The 23,715-nt window shown below is 39.3% G+C and overlaps 1 protein-coding gene across 7 annotated transcripts in view; it reads right to left on the reverse strand.

The window, feature by feature from the left end:
- Positions 1-1,507: 1,507 nt before the first annotated feature.
- Positions 1,508-23,715, reverse strand: part of Fpps (Farnesyl pyrophosphate synthase) — a 64,469-nt gene continuing 42,261 nt past the window's right edge. For 6 of the 7 annotated variants that reach the window (XM_080281413.1, XM_080281417.1, XM_080281416.1 and 3 more), the window contains exons 7-10: positions 20,932-20,964; positions 14,622-14,693; positions 11,815-12,015; positions 1,512-3,022 (exon numbers count right to left, since the gene is read on the reverse strand). In XM_080281413.1, the coding sequence (XP_080137539.1) occupies positions 2,879-3,022; positions 11,815-12,015; positions 14,622-14,693; positions 20,932-20,964 (450 nt within the window). In that variant the 3' untranslated portion in view covers positions 1,512-2,878. Of the gene's footprint in view, positions 3,023-11,814; positions 12,016-14,621; positions 14,694-20,931; positions 20,965-23,715 lie in introns of all 7 variants that reach the window. The other variant, XM_080281419.1, reaches the window with a different exon arrangement.

Genomic DNA, 23,715 nt, shown 5'->3' on the forward strand with positions numbered 1-23,715 from the left:
TAAGTAGCCCACATTTTATTGGTATTCAAGATGTACCTCCAATGAATAGGTATATCATAAACAAGTTTCCAACACAAGCAAGATACAACATTTTAACAACTGTATCATAAAAGTGAACTGGCAATAAATGAAAGATATAATTTCATACGGCATCAAATCTGACACTGTAGTCCAGTAAATATTACATACACCAACCGAGATATACCTCACTACTGTGCAGTCAGACCATTTCATGATTCTGGCCTTACAACCTCGCTACGACTTTAAAAGCACTTAAGCAAAGTGCTGTTGGGCCTCTTCAGTAATCCTTACAGCTAAAATAGATAAAACAGGAACATCAACACTGTACAGCACTTAAACCCTGCCATTCCAGTTCTACGACAGTGTGCTGATCTACTTCTGCAGACACGTGAAAAAGGTATTTTATTGGTGCTCTATATGGCAGTTACCTTGTCAATCCTTGTTAAACAGTTGAAACTTTTGCACTTTACATGTATACATAACTATTCTGATACACATAAAGAGGCACAGGCCACTCCCAGGCATCATAAATTACTGAAAACTGCCTTTTAACATATAATGGAGAATACTGATGAGAAGAGAAATTTCTCAGCTTTAGGCAAGACAAAATACATACTATTACATGTAATAAATAATTAACTACAATAATGAAATGAAAAACAGAGAAATAGACACCTAACTGATACCACAGCCTCCAGGCAACATAATTTTTCCAATACAAGATGTTACTGATGACACAGACATTCTCAGGCTGTGAAACATCACGGGCAGATTATACTGATTCAGTCAAATTATAGTTCTTATTAAAACCTTATAATTTTAGGTACACAGTATCAATTCAACTTACTAATTGCTGTGTCTTCTTGGTACATCTTAAAAATTACATGACAAGATTAACTTCATTTTCAGGAGTTTCTCTAAACAGGATACTACCAGCAATGCAAAATTAACTCACCACTGCATAGCATAGCAATACGCCTTGTTGCCCAACACTGGTCAGCAACTTGCCAACATCTCTAAACTGATCTAACTACTCAGATGCTCTGTACATCACAGACCTAAAAACTTAAACAGACCATCACATTCTGACTTATTGCCTAAATATCACGGAAATCTCCATGAAAATTCCAATACAGGTAGTACCAATACAGTATACACAAAGCTCACACAAATGGTATTTTACTTCCATACTTCAGGAATATTATTAAATTACAAATGACTTGCCACTGTACCTGCAAAAATTTATACCTGTAAGACTATCACCAAAATACGAGATAATCAAGAACACAGGAAAGTATTTCGCATCTTTTCTCATAACAATAATGACAGAAACATCATTGAACATACATACATATATATATATATATATATATATATATATATACCTGTATACACACACACACACACGCACACACACACACATATATATATATATATATATATATATATATATATATATATATATATATACATATACACATAACTGAAAGGAAATATTCTATAATTGTAAGTAATCTCTCGTATAACCTTACAATTCAGTATTACCCATTTTCTACACAGGATATATTTTATGGAAGCCCTCCAGAATACCATTAGAATCCTGGATCTATGAAAAGAAAAACACATTATAGAATATGAAAGGCATACATACATGTAAATGTATATGCCAACCTGATGAGAGCAACTTGGGCAAAAAGTTTTGTATGGGGCACTTTATCATACAGTAACTGAAAAGGCTATACATTTAGCAATGTAACTTTCACAGTGTATATAATACACACCTGTACTTAATGTTGTTTCATCATCATCATCATCATCATCATCATCAACAAAAATAGACTATGGTACAATCCAGAAACAAGCAAAACAATGAGTCTTTTGCAGTATGCAATATTATAAGTTTAAAATTCAAATTTCTGACTACCCACGTGTTATACCAGTATAAGCAATATTCCAACAATTAAACATGCACGTACACCTCAAGCATTCACTTTAGTCAAGCAGGTTAAAATACCTGGAAAAAGAAAAGAAGGAATATGGGAGCAAGAGTACTGTATAATTACTGTACTTATTTTTATGCAATAATTTAACAATGCAAACTAAACACACACTGTCAAATTTATTTCTATTCACTGATACTGTAATATCTATAAAGAATCAACAGAGAGTAAAGTACTGTACTGTATAATTATACTTCTTTTATGCAAACTACATAATAAGTAAGAGATGCTACCTGGTAATGTATGTAAAATTACACTGTACATTCTGAAACATATTATACACGAAATATGAATAATTAATATGAAACAACAGATAAAGAGGAAAAAATAATTCTTTATCTAGCCAAGTTCCTATATTCAGTCAGGTGGGTGGTGGGGGGACTTCATTATATATATAATGGGCCAGGATAATGGTCTGTCGGTCATGTCATTTTGTGCAATATCTGACCCCTTCAATCAAAGAACATTTTTTCTATTGTATTCTTGCTGGTTCATGATGATTCTAGAGACGTTAGGAAAGACTTTTCAAACTAAATGGGTTGGATATATACTGTAATTCCCTCACTAAAACTAACTGGTAGTAAAAAGAATAAAATCTAAAATACAACACCATATTAAAGAGGTTACATAGACATTCATTACATACTGCAGTGAGTTTTCATTATTTCCTCTGATTCCCAACTAGTCTAACCACAACAGCATTACATGAAATACAGTACACAAGAAGGCTCAACATATGACATTTTGATTTTTGTGCAAACACAAAAAAGCATGAAAATGAATACTATGACAGTAAAAAAAAAAAACATTCACAATTAATTTCAGTTATGTTCCGTATTTAAAACATAAAAAACTTTCTAACGAGATCTTTTGTGGATCTTATCAAGGAAGTTGAAGAAAACATTGTGGTTCAAGCCTCTGGATATTTGCTGGATATGGATGCGGATCATGGAGGCAGTGGAGTCCTCATATGCACGGTAGGTGGCAGGCAACCCTAGCTCCTGCATGAGGGGTCATGATGTTAGTACTGAAAATTATTTCTATATGCAAATATAGTACTGTAATATAATGCAGTACAGTATAGTAATTAGCCTTTTAATCCCTTCACTTGGAGGACATGTTTTTCACATTATTCCTGCTACCTCCACACTTTCGTTTAATTTAAGAAAGATCTCTCGTACTGAATGGATTACTGAATACTATATCTAATGCCTCCAGTTTTCAAAGTTCCCAACCAAATGGAATAAATTTATCTGAAGGTGGCAAGAATTAAAAGAAAATACATCACCGGCAGAAGTGGCTAAATTATATCTAACCTCTACCATTCAACAAAAAATGTTCCATATGGTAAAGAAATGTGATACCAGTAATAATAATAATAATAATAATAATAATAATAATAATAATCTGGCCTTTTGTTTCTCAAAAGCGCCAGTTCTTCCTTTTGGGAATTCACTAGCGCTCGACACACATACATTATTTTTACAATTACAAGAACTGTGACATTTCTTGTATATAACACAAGCTACATGATATATACATGAATGTGGCAATAATTAAACCCTATAATCATCCGTCATAGTACCTCTCTCCAGGTCATAGCATTTTGAAAAAAGAAAGGCTTTCAGCTGTCTCTTAAAGGATTCAACAGTACTGAGTTGTCTTATGGACAATGGCAATTTGTTATATAATCTAGGGGCTCTATATGCAAAAGAACGATCAGAGAAAGATGACTGGTGAATGGCTCCTGGCTCATCAAGACGCAAGGAATCATCTTCACTGCGTAACATCACACCTGGGCGTGTCGATGGGAGTTTTAACAATTCAGCAAGATACTTCGGTTCACCAAACTTAAGAACCTTGAATGTAATAAGACACAGTTTAAATTCAATTCTAGCCTTTACTGGTAACCAATGCAACTCAATCAGAAACGGGGTAGTTGAGGTTCTCGGGGGGAGACCAAAGATAAGCCGTGCCGCCCTGTTCAACGCAGACTGAACTTTTGTTAGTATATTATTTGGAAGACCAACCCACTGTGAATTACAATAATCAACACAAGACAAGACCACTGCATGGACCAGTGTTAAGAGGCACCATCTATTCAGGAATCTTCTCACAGAGTACAGATTTCTGATATGCAAGTTACACCCTCTTACAACCTGATTAAAATGTTCTTTGTAATTTAACGTAGAATTAAAATAAATACCCAGATTTCGAACAGAACTGACTGGATGCAGCTGTGACACGCCACTGTTCAAAGCCAGGGCATTGCCAGTGTCATCACCCCTTCTGTTTCCTCTGATGATGATGATCTCAGTTTTACCATCATTCAGCTTAAGTTTCCTCTTAGCCATTCAAATCTTAATATCAGACATTAGAGATTCAAACTTTGTCTTAGTATCGTTGATATCTGACATCTTAACATAGAGCTGGGTGTCATCAGCATAAAAATGACAGGACACATCATGAGCATCAAGTAGAGGCGATAAACTACTTGTGTAGATAGTAAATAGAATTGGACCCAAAACTGATCCTTGAGGGACTCCAAATAGAAGAGGAGCAGAATCAGAGCTAGCGTAATCAACAACCACTCTCTGAGATCTGTCCGACAGATACGACTTAAGGAGCAAAAGGGCACTATCACAAACACCATAAAAATACAGATCATCCAACAATAGTTTATGATCTACTGTATCAAAAGCTGCAGACAAATCCCAAAGAACTAGGAGAGAGGACATCCCACTACAAGTGTTTGCCACCAAGTCACTCTGAATCCTTGTTAGTACAGTTTCAGTTGAATAGTATTTTCTGTATGCTGATTGAACAACAGGAACAACTCTGTTGTGTTCCAGTAGTGGTAAGAGTTGATCGAGTATGGCCCGCTCAATAATCTTGGATAAAAAAGACAGGTTAGAGACAGGACGATAATTTGTCATGCTCTCGACATCAAGGCCAGGTTTCTTAATTAGAGGCCTAAGCAAAGCACGTTTCTCAGACTGCACAAAATTACTTTCTAAGAAGCATCTATTTATTATGTTGCAGATAAAGTCTGCAGCATGCTCATACATATCAGGCAGTTGTGACATGTTACATGGATCGAGTGAGCAAAATGTTTTATTAAGTTCTCTGATGTAACATTTGACTTTGTTTACATCCAGCGGATGAAATGTTGAAAGCAAATGATCCCCGGTGCACCGTGGCTGGAAGTCAACTGAGTATGCTTCACTAGGAGAACTGCTGTCTAAATCACTTCTTATGCGAGATATCTTACTTGTAAAAAATGAAGCAAAATCAGAAGCCAATTGGCCATCAGATAAAGAAGTTGGTTTAACAATTACATTCCTCCGACCAACCAAATTGTTCACAACTGCAGACAGTTTTTTTTTATCACAACCACATGAATCAACTTTATTTTGATAATACCAAGCCTTTTGGGCTTTTACAGTGTGAACGACTGCTCTTCTTGCAAAAACATAACGCAAACGAGTTACTTCGGTCCGCTGCAAGCACCACTCACGTTCTGCCCTTCTACGTTGTCTACACAAAGAATTAATGGATGGGCCATACCACGGAGAATTATCACGTACAGTGATTGTCTTTACTACCTCGGGACAATAATGGTCAAAAATTGACCTGAGCTCGTTGTTGTAAATATCAACCAATTCACCAGAAGAAAGACTTGAAGAATCGATGGAGTTTAAACGTTGATCAATTTCAAAACACATCAACTGGCGGTCAACATTGTTGTAATTTCTGAACCTGATGACCTTTTTATATGAAGGGGATTTCGGGACATCAAAACTAAGAGTGATTAGAGCATGATCATAGATGAGGGGGTCAAATGAGTCAACCTCCACATCTGATACACACCTGCAACCAACAGGGGACAAGATCAAGTCAAGGACATGTCCTGAGACATGAGTTGGATTACTCACATGATAGAAAAAATTGTTCTGGGTGATCAACCCAAGGAATTCTGAAGAAAATGGTTTTGACTCTGGACTGTCGACCCAATAATTGAAATCACCACAAACAAGAAGTCCTCCAGGTTTAAGAGAAAACCCTTCAAGAAACTGCCCAAACTTCTCCATAAAACCTCGATCTCTGCCCGGATGACCTGGTCAATAGACAATTGCAATTCTAATGGTATTCTGATGGAAATTTATTAATACTTCCATAAATTCAAATGATGATGGGGTCAGGTCTGAGTCAATGAGAGAAACGTTTGCAAGTGCTGCCGAGTAGATGAGTGCTACGCCTCCTCCTGGATAGTCAGCAGCAGGCCTGGGAATACTAATAATAGAATGTGTCTTAGGCAAAGCATTACGAATAATATCGATATCAGACTCATACAACCAGGTTTCAGTCAAGCACAATATGTCAAGCTCGTGCTGATTTAGGGTTTCATTAATACAGTATAGTCTATCTTATTACGGATGGAACGAATATTTAAAAGACCCATCCTTAACTGGTTCAAGAGGGATGTAGTCAGTTTTTTGAATGGTCAAAATTGGTGTTTTCAATCAATCTATTCCTATGAGAAATCATAATTGGACATTCTCTACTTGAAGCAAAATGGGCAACCACCTGTGACTTTGAATTAGGATCTTGATGTCTTAAAGAGGAGCAGTTGATGCATTTGGGAGAATTTCTGTTACTACAGTCCTTAGATTTATGGGCTCCAGCACAAAAGACACATTTAGGTTCATCACTTTTCCTAGAACATCTCTCAAATGTATGACCAAAGCCTTGACAGTGCTGACACTGTGTAACCCAGAATCTATCAAAAGCGCGGCATCTTGTAAGATCCACATAGATGTAATTGCCCTGTTCTACAATGGAGGATCTCACCTCTGGCAACATCTTCAAGACAGCAGTTTTGGTGTCATTCCTTGTCCTTGTGAAGAGAAGGTTGAGGGTACAACCTCGATCAACGAGCATCTTAATTTTATTGTTTTTTCTCAGAATATTTGGGATGATGTCAGAGTCATCCAAGGAAGAGGAAAGGCCTGTCACGGTCATTTTAGGCAACATTTTCTTTGGCTCTGATATGCAAAAAGTGCCCTCAGGGCCAAAATGATCAGTCAGCACCCCAGCTGCTTCACCCTTGGCCTCAGCTGACGGAAACTTCATTACCAGCCCACCAGCCTTGGTCTTAAGGCAGCTGTCAACCGGTACCGAGTTAAGTACGCCTCTGATGTCTTCTGGTCCCATCTGATTTGTCAGGGCACTAGCGCCACTCTCTGGTTTCACAATCAGTACATGCTGACTATGAATGGCTTTTTTCTGGCTATGAGCACTGATCTCAATCACGCCCCCAAGCAGATCCTTCCCTCCCCCCACGAGAGACCCACGAACAGCATCCGCAAATGACTTGGCCTGACCTTGTGCGACCGCCGTGGGTGATGAGACCTTGGTCTCTAGTGCCTCCAGTCTATTTGATACGTCTCTGATTGCTTGAAAGATTGGCCCAATAACTTTATCTTCATACTCCTTCTTGGTACTACTTCCTCCACCAGCCAAGACCTCGTCTGCTGGTGCAACACACTGGCTACACAGCCAGCGAAAGCCCAGCTGGTGGCTCCTCTTCATGAATGGATAGTTGCCTGCATCCAAATTTTCACAAGCTATATGAATCCACTCGCTGCAGTAGGCGCACTTCAGTGCTTGTGCACTTTTTGCTACAGACCTACTGCAGCGAGGGCACTGGTGTTGTTTACTCATGATAAGGGAGAGCAAAAAACAAAACAAAATGACAACAACAGCAAAACGTATATACAATACTTCCCGGGAAAAACCCGGGTAGCGCCGTCCCCATTTGTGTCACCCTAATTTAGGAGAAAAAAAGAAAACCGAAAGAAAAAAAGCACTAAAAACAGAAATGGAAAAAAAAACAAAAAAAACAGGGTGTCTGTGAGGTCACCACAAGCAGGTGGGGTACGACTTGACTACCCTTCTAGGAAAGGTAACCCAAACATTTGTTGCTGTTGTGACTCTTGGCTCAACTGGATATGAACCTGATGAAATGGGGGAGCCAGTGATGTAATGGTTAGCACATCCAGTCCACAACAAGAAAAACTTGAGTTTAATTACTGTGCTGGTCAGACTCCTCAACACATTTTATTTTCTCTATGTCCCCACTCACCAACCAATGTAACTGGGGACTTGGACATAAATTTAACTGCTGTGTGTCATACTCTCAGGGAACACTATGGCTTGGTAAAAACTGTCTACTTTAATGATGCTCATGAAGTCAATAAACATTAATCCTAAGCCTTTTTCTTCTGATGGAGTGCAGAAATCCAACTACTTCAATCAGTCACTCCTTGAATGCATGACAGTTATACTTAAAGTCTGTCTTATCACAGGAATGAGGTGCATAACTATGTGCACTATGGAGTGAGGAGTGGCATTACAGTGATGGAACAGTGAATTTTTTGTCACCATAATCATACCAACCTCTTTTTCCCACCTACAGATAGGGTGAGGTAGGGTTCGGGGAAACTCAACGAAGTAAGACGATTGAAAGCACACACAGTGAAACAGACTACACACTCACTCACAATTCAAACCCCAAATTCCTGACCCCACCAAACAGGAGTATGTATTATGACTACATATTTTTTATTTTTATGTATTCTTCACTCTACATGTCATCAAGAATCAATGTGTCAAACTTTGTCATGTGCTCCTCCTTACCTAATTTATCCAGCCAACTTGAGCCCATTTCAGTTGTTAGTATCATAAACTTCCATTCTTCGCTTTCTCAAACACTCATTTACCCTCTCTCTCCACGTTTCTGTTGGTCTACCATGTTCCTCACACCTTCAAACTCACTCACATAAAACATTTTCATCACTATTTACATCCATTCTATCTATCCATAATATCTAAGCACATTCTCTTCAACCCAAATGTTAACAGATGTTCTTAATCCACATCTGCATAAATCCATTATAATATCTCCATACCATAATGTGGAGATCTACTGTATTGCTTAGTTTCTATCATCTTCCTTTCTTAAAAACACTTACCAGTTTGGTGCAATTCCTTTATTTCTTCACAAATTTGTTTCAAACTTGGTACAACTGTTCCTTGGGCAAATGACCTCAACCATTTTCTTTTCATGGGATTTCTGAGGTCAAAATAAATCTAAATAAACACAAAAAGTCGGGGATCCTATGTTCTTGCACTTCAATTCATCACCATGAAAATCTGCATACAAGTATGTCAGTGTACCATACTTTAGCTGCATGGGGATCATTCTGCATTGTCTCCTCTTTTACTAAACTGAATATCAACAAGAATTAAAAAGACAGGGAAGGTCTGGGGCAAGCAGATCCAATGTCTGGCCCTTCACCTTAGACTGGTGCTGCTACTGTGAGCAGAGCAATAGGCAGGATGCAGGGGAAAGCAGTAGGTGTGTCTGGGTTGAATGCTGAAATGTTTAAGGCCTTAGGAGATATAGGAGTGGGGTTAGTCAAGGACTTGATTAATACGATTACCGGTGTATATGAGTGTGTTGTCCCAGATGATTGGCTGAAGAATGTAATTGTAAATGTGTACAAGGGGAAGGATGATGCACTGGAAACAAGAAGTCATAGAGGCATAGGTGTGCCTGGGTTGAATGCTGAAATGTTGAAGGCCTTAGGAGATGGAGTGGGGTTAGTCAATGACTTGATTAATACGATTACCGGTACATATGAGTGTGCTGTCCCAGATGACTGGCTGTAGAATGTAATTGTACATGTGTACAAGGGGAAAAAGAAGTCATAGAGACATAAGGTTTTTGGACCAGACAAATGATGGTAATGGATAGAGTTCTAGAAGGTATGATTAGAAAAAGAGTGAAAATTGATGAGATACAGTTTGGGTTTATGCCAGGCAAAAGGGACCACTGATCATTGTTCGACAGCTTCAGGAAAATACACAGGAAAGAAAAGGGAACTGTACTTTGTTTTTGCTGACTTGGAAAAGGCCTTTGACAGAGTCCCTAGAGAGGTGGTGAAGTGAGCAATGAGAAAGCCTGAGATCGAGGAATGGCTGGTTAGGGTGGTTATGGTCGTGTATGTGGATGCCAGCAACCGGGTAAGGGTGAATGGAGATTTGAGCGATGACTTTTCTGTGAATGTTGATGTGCATCAGGGGTCGGTCTTGGGCCCCCTATTGTTTATCATGGTACACAAAGCCCTCTCATGTGACTTCAGAAATGGACTCCTGTGGGAGATGTTGTATGCTGATGATTTGGTGTTGATTGCAGGGAAAGAAAAGCTAGCAGAGGAAAGATTTAGGAGGTGAAGAGATGGTATGGGGCACAAAGGCTTAACAATTAATGCAGATAAAACAAAAGTGATGGTATCTAGGGCTGGTGGCAGTACTATCATAGAAGAGGGACAGTGGCCTGGTGCGATTTTCCACAAGGGCGTGGGAAGTAATTCCATCCTGTGCTGTGTTAGCAGGCCCCTAAGAGATGTAGTGGTATTAGAGGTAGACTGTGAGATTATGCTAACTTCATGTGAGTGGTGTATTGGGGAGAGCATGTGGAGACTGTCAGGCATGAAAGGATTGGACTTGCTGGTGAGCCTCTTGAGCATGTGGAAGAGTTCTGTTATTTGGGAGACATGTTATGTGCTGCAGGTGAGCCTGGAGCTAGTTCTGTGGCTGGAGTGAGTGGCTGGAAAAGTTCAGGGAGCCGTTGCCTCTCCTGACACTAAGAGAACTCTCCCTCGTGGTAAGGGATCTTTGTATGTGGCATGTGTTAGAAGTGTAATGCTGTATGATAGTGAGACCTGGGCAGTAAAGGAAAAGGATATTTGCAGGCTCAAAATTACAGAAATGGCAATGATTAGAGTGGAAGTGCAGTGCATCACTGAATGCAAGGCCTGGGGGAGCTAGGTTTATGATGGAAGCATTTAGAGGTAGGATGGGACTGGAGTGTTTTGGTGTTGTGATGAGGAGAGGTACACTGAGATGGTCTGGGCATGTGCAGAGGATGGGAGATGATAATTAACTGGGTGCAGAAAGTGAGAAGTGTTAACGTTAGGGGTAGGGTAGTGAGAGATAGACCGAAAAAGACATGGGATAAGGTCATTGAGTGTGACCTCAGGGTTAAGGGACTAAATAGGGAAGCTGCCAGAGATCGAGCAGCATGGAGAGCCACCATTAGGTGACCAAGGCTGACACATGCAAGTATGCTGGAGCCTTTGAAAATGAAACTGGTTCAGTGTCTGGATGAACAAGGGGTACACCAAGACATAATGTAACAAGGTGAAGGGATGAGGTTGTAGAAGCTACAGTTAAGGAGAAATGAATACTTTCCTGGGAATGAAAAAGGGATGGTAATGAGAGAGGTATACGTACATAGCTGAAAAGTGTACAGCTAGAAAGGAGATATACACAGGCAAAATATGAGTTTCAGGGATTTTCACTGGATAGCCTTAATGGTGTCATATGGAAGGATGTGGTATTTATGGTGCCAAAACAGATGAAGAGTGAAAACGGGGATATCATTGGTGAGAAGTGTGAGAAAAATGACGAAAGAAAGGTAATGGTGAACAGTGAGGATATTACAGTAATGATACTTGAGGAGAGCAGTATAACTGGCAGCTGAATGAGGAGCTTGGGATGGAAGGATTGGAAGGTTTTCCTTCAGTCTTGCTAATGCTTACGTACATAAACTGTCACCATGCTCCCTGTTAGGAATGCCCACACCAGGGTTGGGCATGGCAGAGATGATTTTATTCAACTTAAGAGAAAGCCAGTGGAGTGAAAAGGTTAAAATTTAAGAACCCACCTTGTACAGCTCCCTGATGATGTCAATACTGTGCTGCTCATTACGACCATAGTGTTCCTCCATAACTTTGCGCTGGGCTGGTGAAGCACGCTGCAGTGCCACCACTGACAACCATGAGCATTTACCCTCAGCAATATCAGTAGCACCTTTTTTGCCAGTCACAGATGGGTCACCAAAGCAGTCAAGATAGTCATCCTGTACCTGTAGGTGTAATGCAGTACAGTGCGATGTTCTACAGGGGACACCATCATCCTTATTCAGTAAAACTCCAGAATTCATACACAGTTCGTTCCTGAAGGTTGTACAAGTTGTGAACTGTTCGAAAACTGAATCTTTTGTTTCCATAAGAAACAATGTATTCTGCATTAATCTGTTCTTTAGTATGGATGAAACAGTAGATTTCATCATACCGTTATTAATGGCAAGATCGGAGACACAGGTTCCACTTTCAAACTTTGCAGTGATCTCTTTTCTCAGCTCAACTGTTGTTCTCACTGCTTTTCTTTTAGCTCCAGCTGATTCACTAATCTTCTTAGGGCCCGTGATTATGTACAATTTTCTAAAGAAAATACGTAATTTATCACAAAGTTTAATGGAGCCTGTGTGACTGATGTATAGCTGGCAGAAGACAAAGTGGGACTGGCAACGACATGGCACCTACGACGCTGCGTCTCTTAGTGTTAATAGCAGGTCACTGTATGAAAACTGGAGAGACTTTTGGACGAAAAAGCTGTATGAAAACTGAGCTGTACGAGTAGAAAGGCGTACAAATTCTGGGGTTCCACTGTATACACATTGCAGATCCTGGTGTTTGGTGCTAATTCTACTACGGAGCCACCATGAGTGCCCCACAGGACATTATCAGCTATACTTACGTATTACAAAAGGCTGAAGTGGTAGGTGGTGGCAACCATCATTCACTCACTTGATATAGTGCTGGCTACTTTTTCCTATGATGACTGTACTATGAATGATGGGCCTACTGGCTTCCTGCAACCCAGGAAACCATTTATAATGATGGGTGGTAACCATATACTGTACAGTAACCAAATAACAGGGTGATGTGGAGTCTTCTATGGTACCCCTGTTAACTAGGTGGGAAGATGCAAATGCAGCATCCATCCAAGAACCAAACCTCCATACTCTTCTCCATGCCTCACTGTGGCAAGGCACTGTCCACCACAAGGGAACATCAGTTCAGTGCACAGGTATGACCCTCCATGGGCGATTGCTTGCCAGCATCGAGACAGATGAGTTATTATACTACACCTACTACTACTACTACAGAAGGCTGATTTGGGAGTTAAATCTACTGTGACTGTGATAAGAATACCTCATGGAACTGCCTGACGGTGACTAAAGAGATATCTAGGATCATAAAGCAAGATGCAACACACGTCTTAAAGACAGATCAAACAGTAACACAAGATGTACATGAGCTGTCTACATAGGCCTGGCATTCAACTGTCTTTTAATTGCAGAGTCCTTTCCCAGCATATCACAATAATATATCAATCTAAATAATCATGTATTTTGTACAATACAATTTGTGCTACACAAGAAATTATATAAATTCTAAACCACCACCATCATCAGCCATTGCAAGTCCACTGCTGAACAGAGGCCTCCCCCAACCTTTCCCATAAATTCTTTGACTGAGCCAAACCTTGTGAAGTTCTGCCTGCAAACTTCTCTATCGCATTTCCATCCCCTGTCTGGCCATTTTCTGCTACGTTTACAGTTTCTTGGAGTCCAGTCAGTCAGCCTCTTGCTCCACTGGTTACCCCTTCTCAGTGCTACATGACCTGCCTGCCTTTAATAACTTCTATAATGTCTTTTACTCTAGTCTGCTTTCTCATCCAAGTTGATCTTTTCCTGTTTCTCAATGATATTCCCAGTGTTGACCTCTCCACTGCCCTTTCAGAATAGATTTGTTGGTTTTCTGTTGATTTTGTCGGTTTCCAGGTCTTACAACTGTAGTTTATTGCTGGGATTATACATTCATTATATTCTTTTCATAACTTGCCACACCCTCCCTCCACTAAGATCCTTGGAGTGACATATGACACTGGACTCACCTTCATGGACCATGTATAAAACAAGATATCATGAGGCAATGCACTCAGGGGAACTACTAGGTACAAGGCCAGAAGAAAGAAAGAGAGAGAGAGAGAGAGAGAGAGAGAGAGAGAGAGAGAGAGAGAGAGAGAGAGAGAGAGAGAGAGAGAGAGAAAGAGAGAGAGAGAGGGGGGGGGGGCAGGAAGGGGGCATTATGTTAGCAATAAACCCCAACCACCCCATTAGATGGAAAAGCTTACAGGCTCCACCCAGCTGGATGCCTTAACCCACAAAATCACCTGGCATAATTTGGTTACATGGTTACCACCCAGCACAGCAGAACACCATTTGGCTTGTCATTCAGTGTAGTAACCTGAAGGCAGGAAAACTTATGCATTAGGGGGTGAAGGACACAAAATATTATTCTTTCATAACAATTTGAACAATTACTGTACATTATAGCAGCAAAGCATTATGTGGGCTGTGCTGTACTGGTGTGATAAGTATGATGACTTTTGTAGTAAGTACGTTGGGTCTGGTTAGTACTTCGATGGGTGACCGCCTGGGAACACCAGATGCTGTTGGCATCCCTACGTCAAGTGGGGTTGGTGGAGGATTAGTGCCCCTCCCTGTAAAACAATTAACTCTAAGCCCTTGGCCACCCCGTTTGGGATACATGGTGTCTGGCAATGAATGAATGAAATGAACAGTACTATAAAAGACTGGAGATACAGAATGGAGCATCTCACCTGGTAGAACTGTCCCATCTCCACCAAGATTGTGCGAGCTTGTCGATGAAGTTCGCGGTCGGTGATACCAGCCTGAGGAAACAACCAAATACTGTACTGTATTTTAGCCAATCACAGCCACACCTCACACCAACACTCGTGAGAAATGAAAGATATTACACACTATCATAATGTTAACATCTCATCAGTTACAGCATATATGCCTCTGAATAACCCACTTTGACCTATATGGACACAGATGGCAAAAATATGCCAAAAAATAAATAAATAAATAAAATGGGTGAACCTTTACCACACCTATCATCAACACTTTCATCACAGTCACTGACTCTGGCACTGGCATCAATTTAGCAGGATCATCTAAAAACTGCAAGAAACTTTGTGGAAGTAATCCAGCATATCAGCTACTGTGCACGTGGGACCCCTCTGCTCTCTCCCCTATCATCATTTGCTCATATATACTGATAAAATGAATTGTGTATATGTATAATAAGTATAATACAGTACTGTACAGTACTGCAACGGTAACGTAAACAGTTTCAAAACAATTGGTGTGATCTGGACTAATGTCTGATATATTGGAAAAATTCCAGGTTATACACCAGTGGAAAGTCCAGATGTCACTTTTATCGGAATTTTGCTTTTTTCAGAATGGCTTGGGCCCCAATTAGTCCATTATTGTGAGGTTTTACTGTATATATATATATATATATATATATATATATATATATATATATATATATATACTGTATATATACTGTATATATATACAGCATATAGCTAGCTAGCTAGACAGATGGATAGATATACAGACAGATACTAGTAGCTAGATGGATAGATAGATAGTGATAGACAAACAGATAAATAGATAGACAGATATTGTACTGTAGATACATAATAGAGTCAGCCATTGCATAATACATGATCATTACAAGTGTATCAGTACAAAATCATGCCAATTTTGACATAACATGGAAAAACTTGGTACTGCATTAGAAAGATTCCACAATATCAATAAAAATAACCTGTAAAACACAGGTGTAAAGCAGCAAAATATGACTAACACCAAATGACGTGTAAAGCAATCAACAGATTATTGTATGTTTACATGATAAGAAGGTATTGCACAGAATGGGTCCAATGGTATCCTACACAATCAATACAACTCTAGATGTCCAGGGAAGATTATCTGTTTTCAAGTGAATATGCAGGTAATAACAACAATAACTCTTGATATGATACAAAATATCAAAAGTAAGTGATACAGTGTATCTTCATGAAAGCAAAGCTAGCATTAGGGAGGACCAAAGAGTATTTTGCAATATCTATCACTTACAGTATCACACTGTTTTGCACTGAATGTGCATGGATCCTTTTTCAATCAGGCACAGACTCTGGCATAATGTGGGCCTACAAAGTCTCTCTCTCTTTCTTCCATGCCCAAGAATCCCACTTTATAACCATGTGATGCATCAAACATTATTCCTTTCCACCCCTTCCATTCTACATGTTTCAAATTTGTGTAATGAGTCCTGTTGCAAGGCTAACTATACTCTATTTCACCAAGTTTGGCAACATCAGCGATGTCCTCAACAACTGTAGTGTTGATGTAAAACCTCTGCACTAAGTAAACCTCTATGTTCTACCCTGAGAACCAATGTATAAAGGCAATACAAAAAAGTATATCCAGTTCTGAGGACCTTTAGCAATGCTACAAGTGTTGAGGACATCACTGATGGTGCCAGACTCATTGAATTGGAGTGTAGTTACCCCCATTAATGCAACAAGGGTGTGAAAATTGTGAAAGAAACTGCACTACTGTTAATTTCTTCCATCTGATGACATTTTCATTATATTCTTGATAATACTAAATGACTTTATTAAACTTAGTGAGAACCTTCAGTTCTGCTGATGTTATGAATAGATAGGCATAGGTGAACAAGGCAGTGGCTCAGGAAAGATTCAATAAACACTTTGTGTCAGACATGCAGTAGTTCTGTTTGCTGCAAAACCTAGATGTTCAGGTTCTCTCTCTGATGGACAAAACTCCAGGCTTCCAAGAATACTACCGGACACACAGGCATTAGTGAAACGTGTCTTTATTTTCGAATATGATCTCACTTATGGCTATATAGTGAGGTCTCCCAGTGTGTGAGAATATGGTCAACAAAATGCGTTGCAAACTGGAAATTCGTATTTTAGAAACCACTGAATCAATGGAAATAAATGTATATGGTCGACACCTGACCCTATCTTTGTTACAGTTCTTCCCCATTACTACCATTTTAACCCCTTAACCGCGGGGCGTCACTTTCGTGACGCTTGGGAGCAAGGGATCATACCGCGGGGTGTCGCTTTTGTGATTCTGCGTTATTTTGAATTCACCCGGGCTTCCAAGTGGGGGCTTGTATCATCTATCAGTACTGCCAATGTCCAACACTAGTCAGCACTCCTAATCTCATCTGTACTCCCATCCATTGCTGACAATTTAGCCATTTCTCCCCGTTCTTGACTCCCCTCCCTACCCCCCCTCCATTACCCTATCCTCTCACCTGCCCGGCCATGCTACGCTAAGTAAATCTTCCCTGGAATTTTTCACTGATTTCATCCATTGAAATAAGCCCTATGTCGTATTCTTATACCAAATAATATATACAAGAAAGAAATAAGGTAAGTGAGAGTGCCATACACCTGGAATTGGCTAATTATCACCTGACAACACCTCACGTGCACTCGTTCGCTAATTTTCGCTGTTTTTTTCCCCTTGAAATATGCCGTATAATCTATTTTCGTAATAAATATACATGTAAGGAGGGAAGGGAGAAGCCTAAGTGATATTTACATTCACCTGGAACTACCTAATTTATAATGTATTGTCTAGATTTCCTGCCAATCATATCAGTGCTACACAAAGCTGTTTCAAGATTTAACATTGGTAGCTCTGATTATATATCTCCTAAGCAGGCCTCTAATCTATTTTTGTAATAAATATACATGTAAGGAGGGAAGGGAGAAGCCTAAGTGATATTTACATTCACCTGGAACTACCAAATTTATAATGTATTGTCTAGATTTCCTGCCAATCATATCAGTGCTAGACTTAGCTGTTTCAAGAACCAATATTGGTAACTCTGAATAACCCCTAAACAGGCCTCCAGGCTGGCCCTGCATTATCAGTTTACTCTCATCTTCCGAAGTGAGGGGACGTATGTTTCTTCTTGCTGACTTCAAGGCCTTTTTCCACCCCCATGCAAATGGCTCTGTGACCTTTACCCCCTACTAAACCTCGTGTGGAAAGAGGTAAAGGGCTGACAATTGATAAAAGAGTGACTACGATCTTTCTATTGAGTAAAACAGTGCAAGTGGAATTGTAAATAATGTGTAAATAATGTGTAAACAGCAAGTGAAAGTAATGAATGTAAATATACGTGAGCAATGGAAAATAGTTTTATATATAAGTTATTTCAAGTGACAGTGCACAACACAGTGTAAATAAAATAGAAATGTAAATAACGTAAATAAAATAGAGAACGTAAATAGAAATGTAAATGAGTAGTATTATAAGAATACGAGTATATACCCTAGGAGTAATGAAAGTGAAAGTTTCACTCTAGCATGTCTGAATGCTATGAGTTATGAGAGTGAAGATGAAAGTGACATTCACTCTCAATGCCAGTATACAGGACGAGAAAGTGAATGCTACGTATTTTACTGAAAGAAATTGAATCCCTACAGTGACAATAAACTAATACTACTGAAGGAAACTTATGGATAAAGGCTGTAGATATATATAAGTGTTATATAGTAATAGAAATATAAAGTGTGAGGGGTTTTATGAATAATAAATGACAGAGTAACAAAAGCGAACTAGTGCCAGTGCGACGATCAGACGCGCTCGTAATTTCCATTGCTTTCACAGTGTTTTCTTTTTTTGAGTATGGATCCCAAACTACTTGAAAATTGTAGAATAGTGTTTATAGTGTTTGTATCTGGCTGTGGTAATCATATTACGGGTTGTCGGGAAGTGTAAAGTGGAGACTTCGTTACCCTACTTCAGAGGTCTCCACAAGTCCTACGGAAACCGACGAAGGCTCAACAATCATTCCAGGAGAAAGCTGAAGGTATGTGCCATAAGCATATGTAATTTTATTATTCTAGGACTAATAACTGATTTTTGGCAAATATTTTTTGAGAGTCTGTCGGAGCCCAAATAACCCCGCGGCACACGCAAGTCATTGGTAAACAAGCCCGCGGTGTAGGGGTTAAGAAAGACTTTTGCTTTAAAAAAAAAAAAAAAAAAAAAAAAAAAAAAAAAAAAGATAACAGAACTGTACATTAGTAAATATATCAAATAAAACAAGAAACTCACATTTACGCAGGGATGGCTGTGCTTACTGGGAAAGGAAGGAGGTAGGTATCCGAGATGCAGGGTGTCTATTATTGCCCCACAGGGCTGCCTGGGGCTCCATCGTCGTCACTGTCACTCTCACTGATGCTCTGACTCCCTCTAACAGTCTCAGTTTCAGCCAAAAACCCTTCAAAATCTTGAGCTGAGATCAAAGACACTGCATCATCATCTTCAAGTGATGAAGAGGAAGTTGAAGGGACTAGGGTAGCACGGACTGTTGGTAAACGAAGAAGGAAATTGATGACCAGCATCTGTGTTCTCTTGTTCATCCCTTCTCGGTGTTTCTTATTAAAACATATAAGAAGTCTCTTTAGGCCCTGGCACATCTCTTCAGCTCGAAATGGATCAATTTCATTGGTGCTGATGATCTCTTTTAGTTGGACCATTCCCATTAGAATTTTGGAAAGTCGTCTCATCTGAAACCTGTCGCTGATTCTGTGCATCTTTTTCCTGTATTTCCTGCCTCCTGGCTAACTCATCTTCCTCATCCACTCAAATCACTGAAGTCCCGGCTGCCTTGAGACTTGAGAGATGCCATGAGGGAAGAAAAGGGTGGGAAACCGATCAGCCATCTGGTGGTGGTTTCGCATACTGCCATTTTGAGCGGCACCATTTACCCCTTGCTTTCAGATGATGGATTTGCAATTTAGAATCACATTTTGCATAAAAAGCAATTTGTTTTTTCTTGAGTCAAGTTCACAAATTAGGTGTTTTGCATATAGAGAACTCGTATATTGGGAGACCCCACTGAACATGATGGTAGTTCAAACTTCAACGGGCTGTATTATCACAATTGTTTCTAGCAACTAATAAAAGGCACAAAACCGAAGAACATGAGATGAAACCTTCCCAGAAGAAAGCAAAACCCAAAGAGCTACACCAAGCTGCAGTTGCTTTTTCCCTGCACCATTCATTGCAAGCACCACCCCAGCCCCTTTCTTCTTTTGAACCTAGCTGGACCAAAATAAGCATCACACAATATGGAAAAGATTTTCTATCAAGTATAATTAATCTACCTTTCCTTATTTAGATGGTACGTAATTTTCTCAGTATTTCACCATGTTTGGTACAATATGAAACAGGTTGAAACTGGAGCAAGTCACCCTCTCTATGACACTAGCAGACAGCTGGCAGGCAGTAGGAGCAGTATGAGGGCCTTATGAATGAAACTGGTTAGAAATCAGAGGAATCTAGTGCTGTGGAATGGACTGAAGAGGCTGAAGCAAAACAGAGAGGAAGCAGAGGCTATATGAGAGGAGCAGGAAGAAACAAAAGACTGGGTGAGCATGCACTGTCAAACCCTGGTACTAAGCAAGGTAAAATAAGCACCAGGCACAAAGTCCAATAAAGTTAACAGCTTTACATGTCTTGGAGCTGTCATGTGCAAACTTGTTAGCACTGATGGTGAGATAGAATAAAGAATACTTCAGGGAAAAAGAATGTGTGGAGAACTGGAGAAATTAATACAGCTCATAACCCCTGGAATCCAATTACATATCTAAATGCCTTAATACCACTATCTCTAGACAATTCAGGACTCTAGTAGCGAAGGAGTTATAGAACGCTGCATTTAATCCTTCCAGTTTGAAAGGTCTCTCCCATGCAGAAGAAGATCATCCGGTGCTAGCAAGAATAAAATGAGACCAACATATAAGTGGAGTTACTGCAAAGTATGGCTGAGTTATGTGAGTGCTAACTGTGCCTGAGGTTCTGCAAATATGAAATATGTCCATCTCAGAATGTACAGTGCAATGATTGTTACTATTTATAAAGGATGTGCAAAATACTGTAAGAAAATAGAAATCAGAAAGCCCAAACAGTTAGTCATAGATGAAGGTATATACAGCAATAGAGTTAGTGAAGGAAATATCAAACAGAAGAAGTGGTATGTATTTAGCTTACCACTCGCACGTTATCTGTTTCTCTTATCCCCGCCTGTAATTAAACAAAACAAATATTCACTCAGACGTCTGATCATATTAATATCATCACACTAATGTCTTCTTTACTGCTTACAGCTACATAAATCCTTACAACCCACACAAAATGTAACCATAAAGGAAACTATTACAACTACAATAATGCTACTGTCTACTACTTGTTATCAAATCTAACTGTAAATTCAGGATTCCTGTTGACACTAATAACAGTTCATTACTACTCCCACCATAAAACAAAATTATTCAAGGCAGAAAATCTGACTATATACCTCAAACTTACATTGTATACTTATTCATACTGAGAACATCAGAAGCAACAATATTACTATACAATATTTTAAGTATGACACACACACAAAAAGAAGACACATTTACAAATAGCCTACACTTTACACAATAGCTGAACTACAGAAAATTACTGGTATTTAAATTCTTATCATATGAAGTCAGATGACAAAACAAGGAATGGATGGAAACTACTATTCAAATTTCAGTCTATAAAAGTGAAAAACTACAACCACTGACATTACATATATACTGTAGTACATCTTTGATTAAATGCAATGAGAGGTACTGTCCATATATGCCCAATGTAATGCAGTAGTAAAATTTCTATCCACAACAAGAGTAAATATCACACCATTAATTTAAAGGGCAAATCAACATTACCTACTAATTATGACAAGCATTACCTAGGGTTAAAAACTGATGATATGTCAGTCTATTCCTACCAAAAAGGATGATGGATAAATTATTTTTTCATATTTGCCCAATGATCTACCAAAACAGTAGCCCATGCAGCCTGTTCATCTTAACTTGAAAGATATTTTCATCTTAATGTAGTTTATTTCACATAATCTAATGGCAAATTAAGATACTACCACAGCTCAATATCCTTCCCATATCACTTCTGTGAATAGCAAAAAATCCAGAGATAATATCTTGTTATGGCTTAGCATTCAAGATACAGAAACTGCAATGTTAGGACACATTAAAGTGAACAGAATATAGTACTGTAATATATACAGTTAACTAATGGTTATGATTCCTTTTAATCATTTTTCTAAAAGGTTATTAACTGACTTTCTCATGCTCTCTCAAAAACACACATGTGGCTGTAAATGCATACACTGCAGTCTTCTCCGGTGCTATTTCGTCACTATTCAGTACTGGGCATAATTACTTAACAGGGTATTTCTATGTTCAGCCCTCTTCAATCTGATAATGTATTTTCTTATTCTTACCACCTTCAGATGATTTTACTCAGCTTACGGTACATTGCTTGTAGTGGAGGGGTCAGTGGAAGGTATTTATGACCACTTCATTATAAAATGAATAACATAATCTGGTGACAGCAGGAATAACATAAAAGATACATAAAAAAGTTGAAGGGTTAAAAGTGATAATTATTTTATATTTGAAGTGCCAATCTGCAATACTTCACTTGTGTTCTATGTAAATCAAAGTCACAGTGTACTGCTATAAGATTCTGTACCAATTATTTTATTTTAGGAGTACTGTTGTAGCTGTTCACTTAATCAAAATAGGAAAGTATCATTATGATTAACGTGTTAGTTACTGTAATGTACCGTACTGTACTGTATTTCTGAAGTACCGTACTGCACTTATTTCCAAATTTTATGCCATTCATATCTGAATAATATTTGTGATAATGGATGTATGGATCACATCATATCATCATCATCCTAACCTCCTTTCCCATCCTAGGGCTGGGTGAGGAGTAGCAACGTCCAGACAGCCCAAGTCTGCCCACTCCAATGGGCCATGCTTCCATTCCCTCATCATTCAAGCCCCCGGAATCCTGGCTCTGTCTGATACGCCAAAAACTTCCACCACATTCTGTAGCTTCACATAATTGTATCTGATAGAGTCAATCTGAACACTGTCACATTAAAAAGGAGGTGCCAAATCCCTGAACATGCACTTCTTCCCATAATATTTGTCTAGCCAGCTTGATCTCTTGTCAGTCCTCAAGCCTCACCGACTTCCACACCTCTCTTCCTCACACATTCATCCACCATATCCCTCCACTCTCTCCTTGGCCTACTTTGCCTCCTCCCTCCTTCAAATTTGCTCATATATACCTTTTTCACCACTCCACTGTTATCTGTTCTCTCCACATGACCATACCACCTCAGTAAACTCTCTTCAATTCTGGTGTCCACAGACTTCCTCACTCTGCATCTTTCATGAATCACATTATTTCGTATCCTATCCACTCTCTGTACTCTACATACATTCCTCAGCAGTCCCATCTCCACTGCTCTCACTCTTGACTTTTCAGTTTCATGCCACATCATAGTCTCACATCCATATGTTAAAACTGGCACTAACACTCCCTCATGTAAGCCTCACGCAGCTGCAAAACTCATGCCTCTTTTCTTATCGAGGCCTTCATAGCACCAGCTACTTTCCTTCCTTGTGTCACTCTACTTTCCACTTCTTTTGCACATTTTCCTCTCTTTTCTATCACTGTACCCATGTATTTGGACTCTCTCACCAATTCCAGTCTCTCTCCATTCACTGTAACATCACACTGGGAGTCATCTTCTCTCTCAATTACCATCACTTTACTCTTTTCTTCATTTACTCTCAAGGCACAACGCTCACAAGCAAAACTCTGCACTAGTCTACCAAACTCTTGTCCGGTACTTGCAAGCAGAGCTGCATCATCAGCATACAACAAATCTGAGATATTCCATCCATCACCATTCATTACCAATGC

Source organism: Coenobita brevimanus, chromosome 89 (genome assembly GCF_032717465.1).
Source record: "Coenobita brevimanus isolate Jiangsu-jjx chromosome 89, ASM3271746v2, whole genome shotgun sequence".
NCBI lineage: Eukaryota > Metazoa > Arthropoda > Malacostraca > Decapoda > Coenobitidae > Coenobita > Coenobita brevimanus.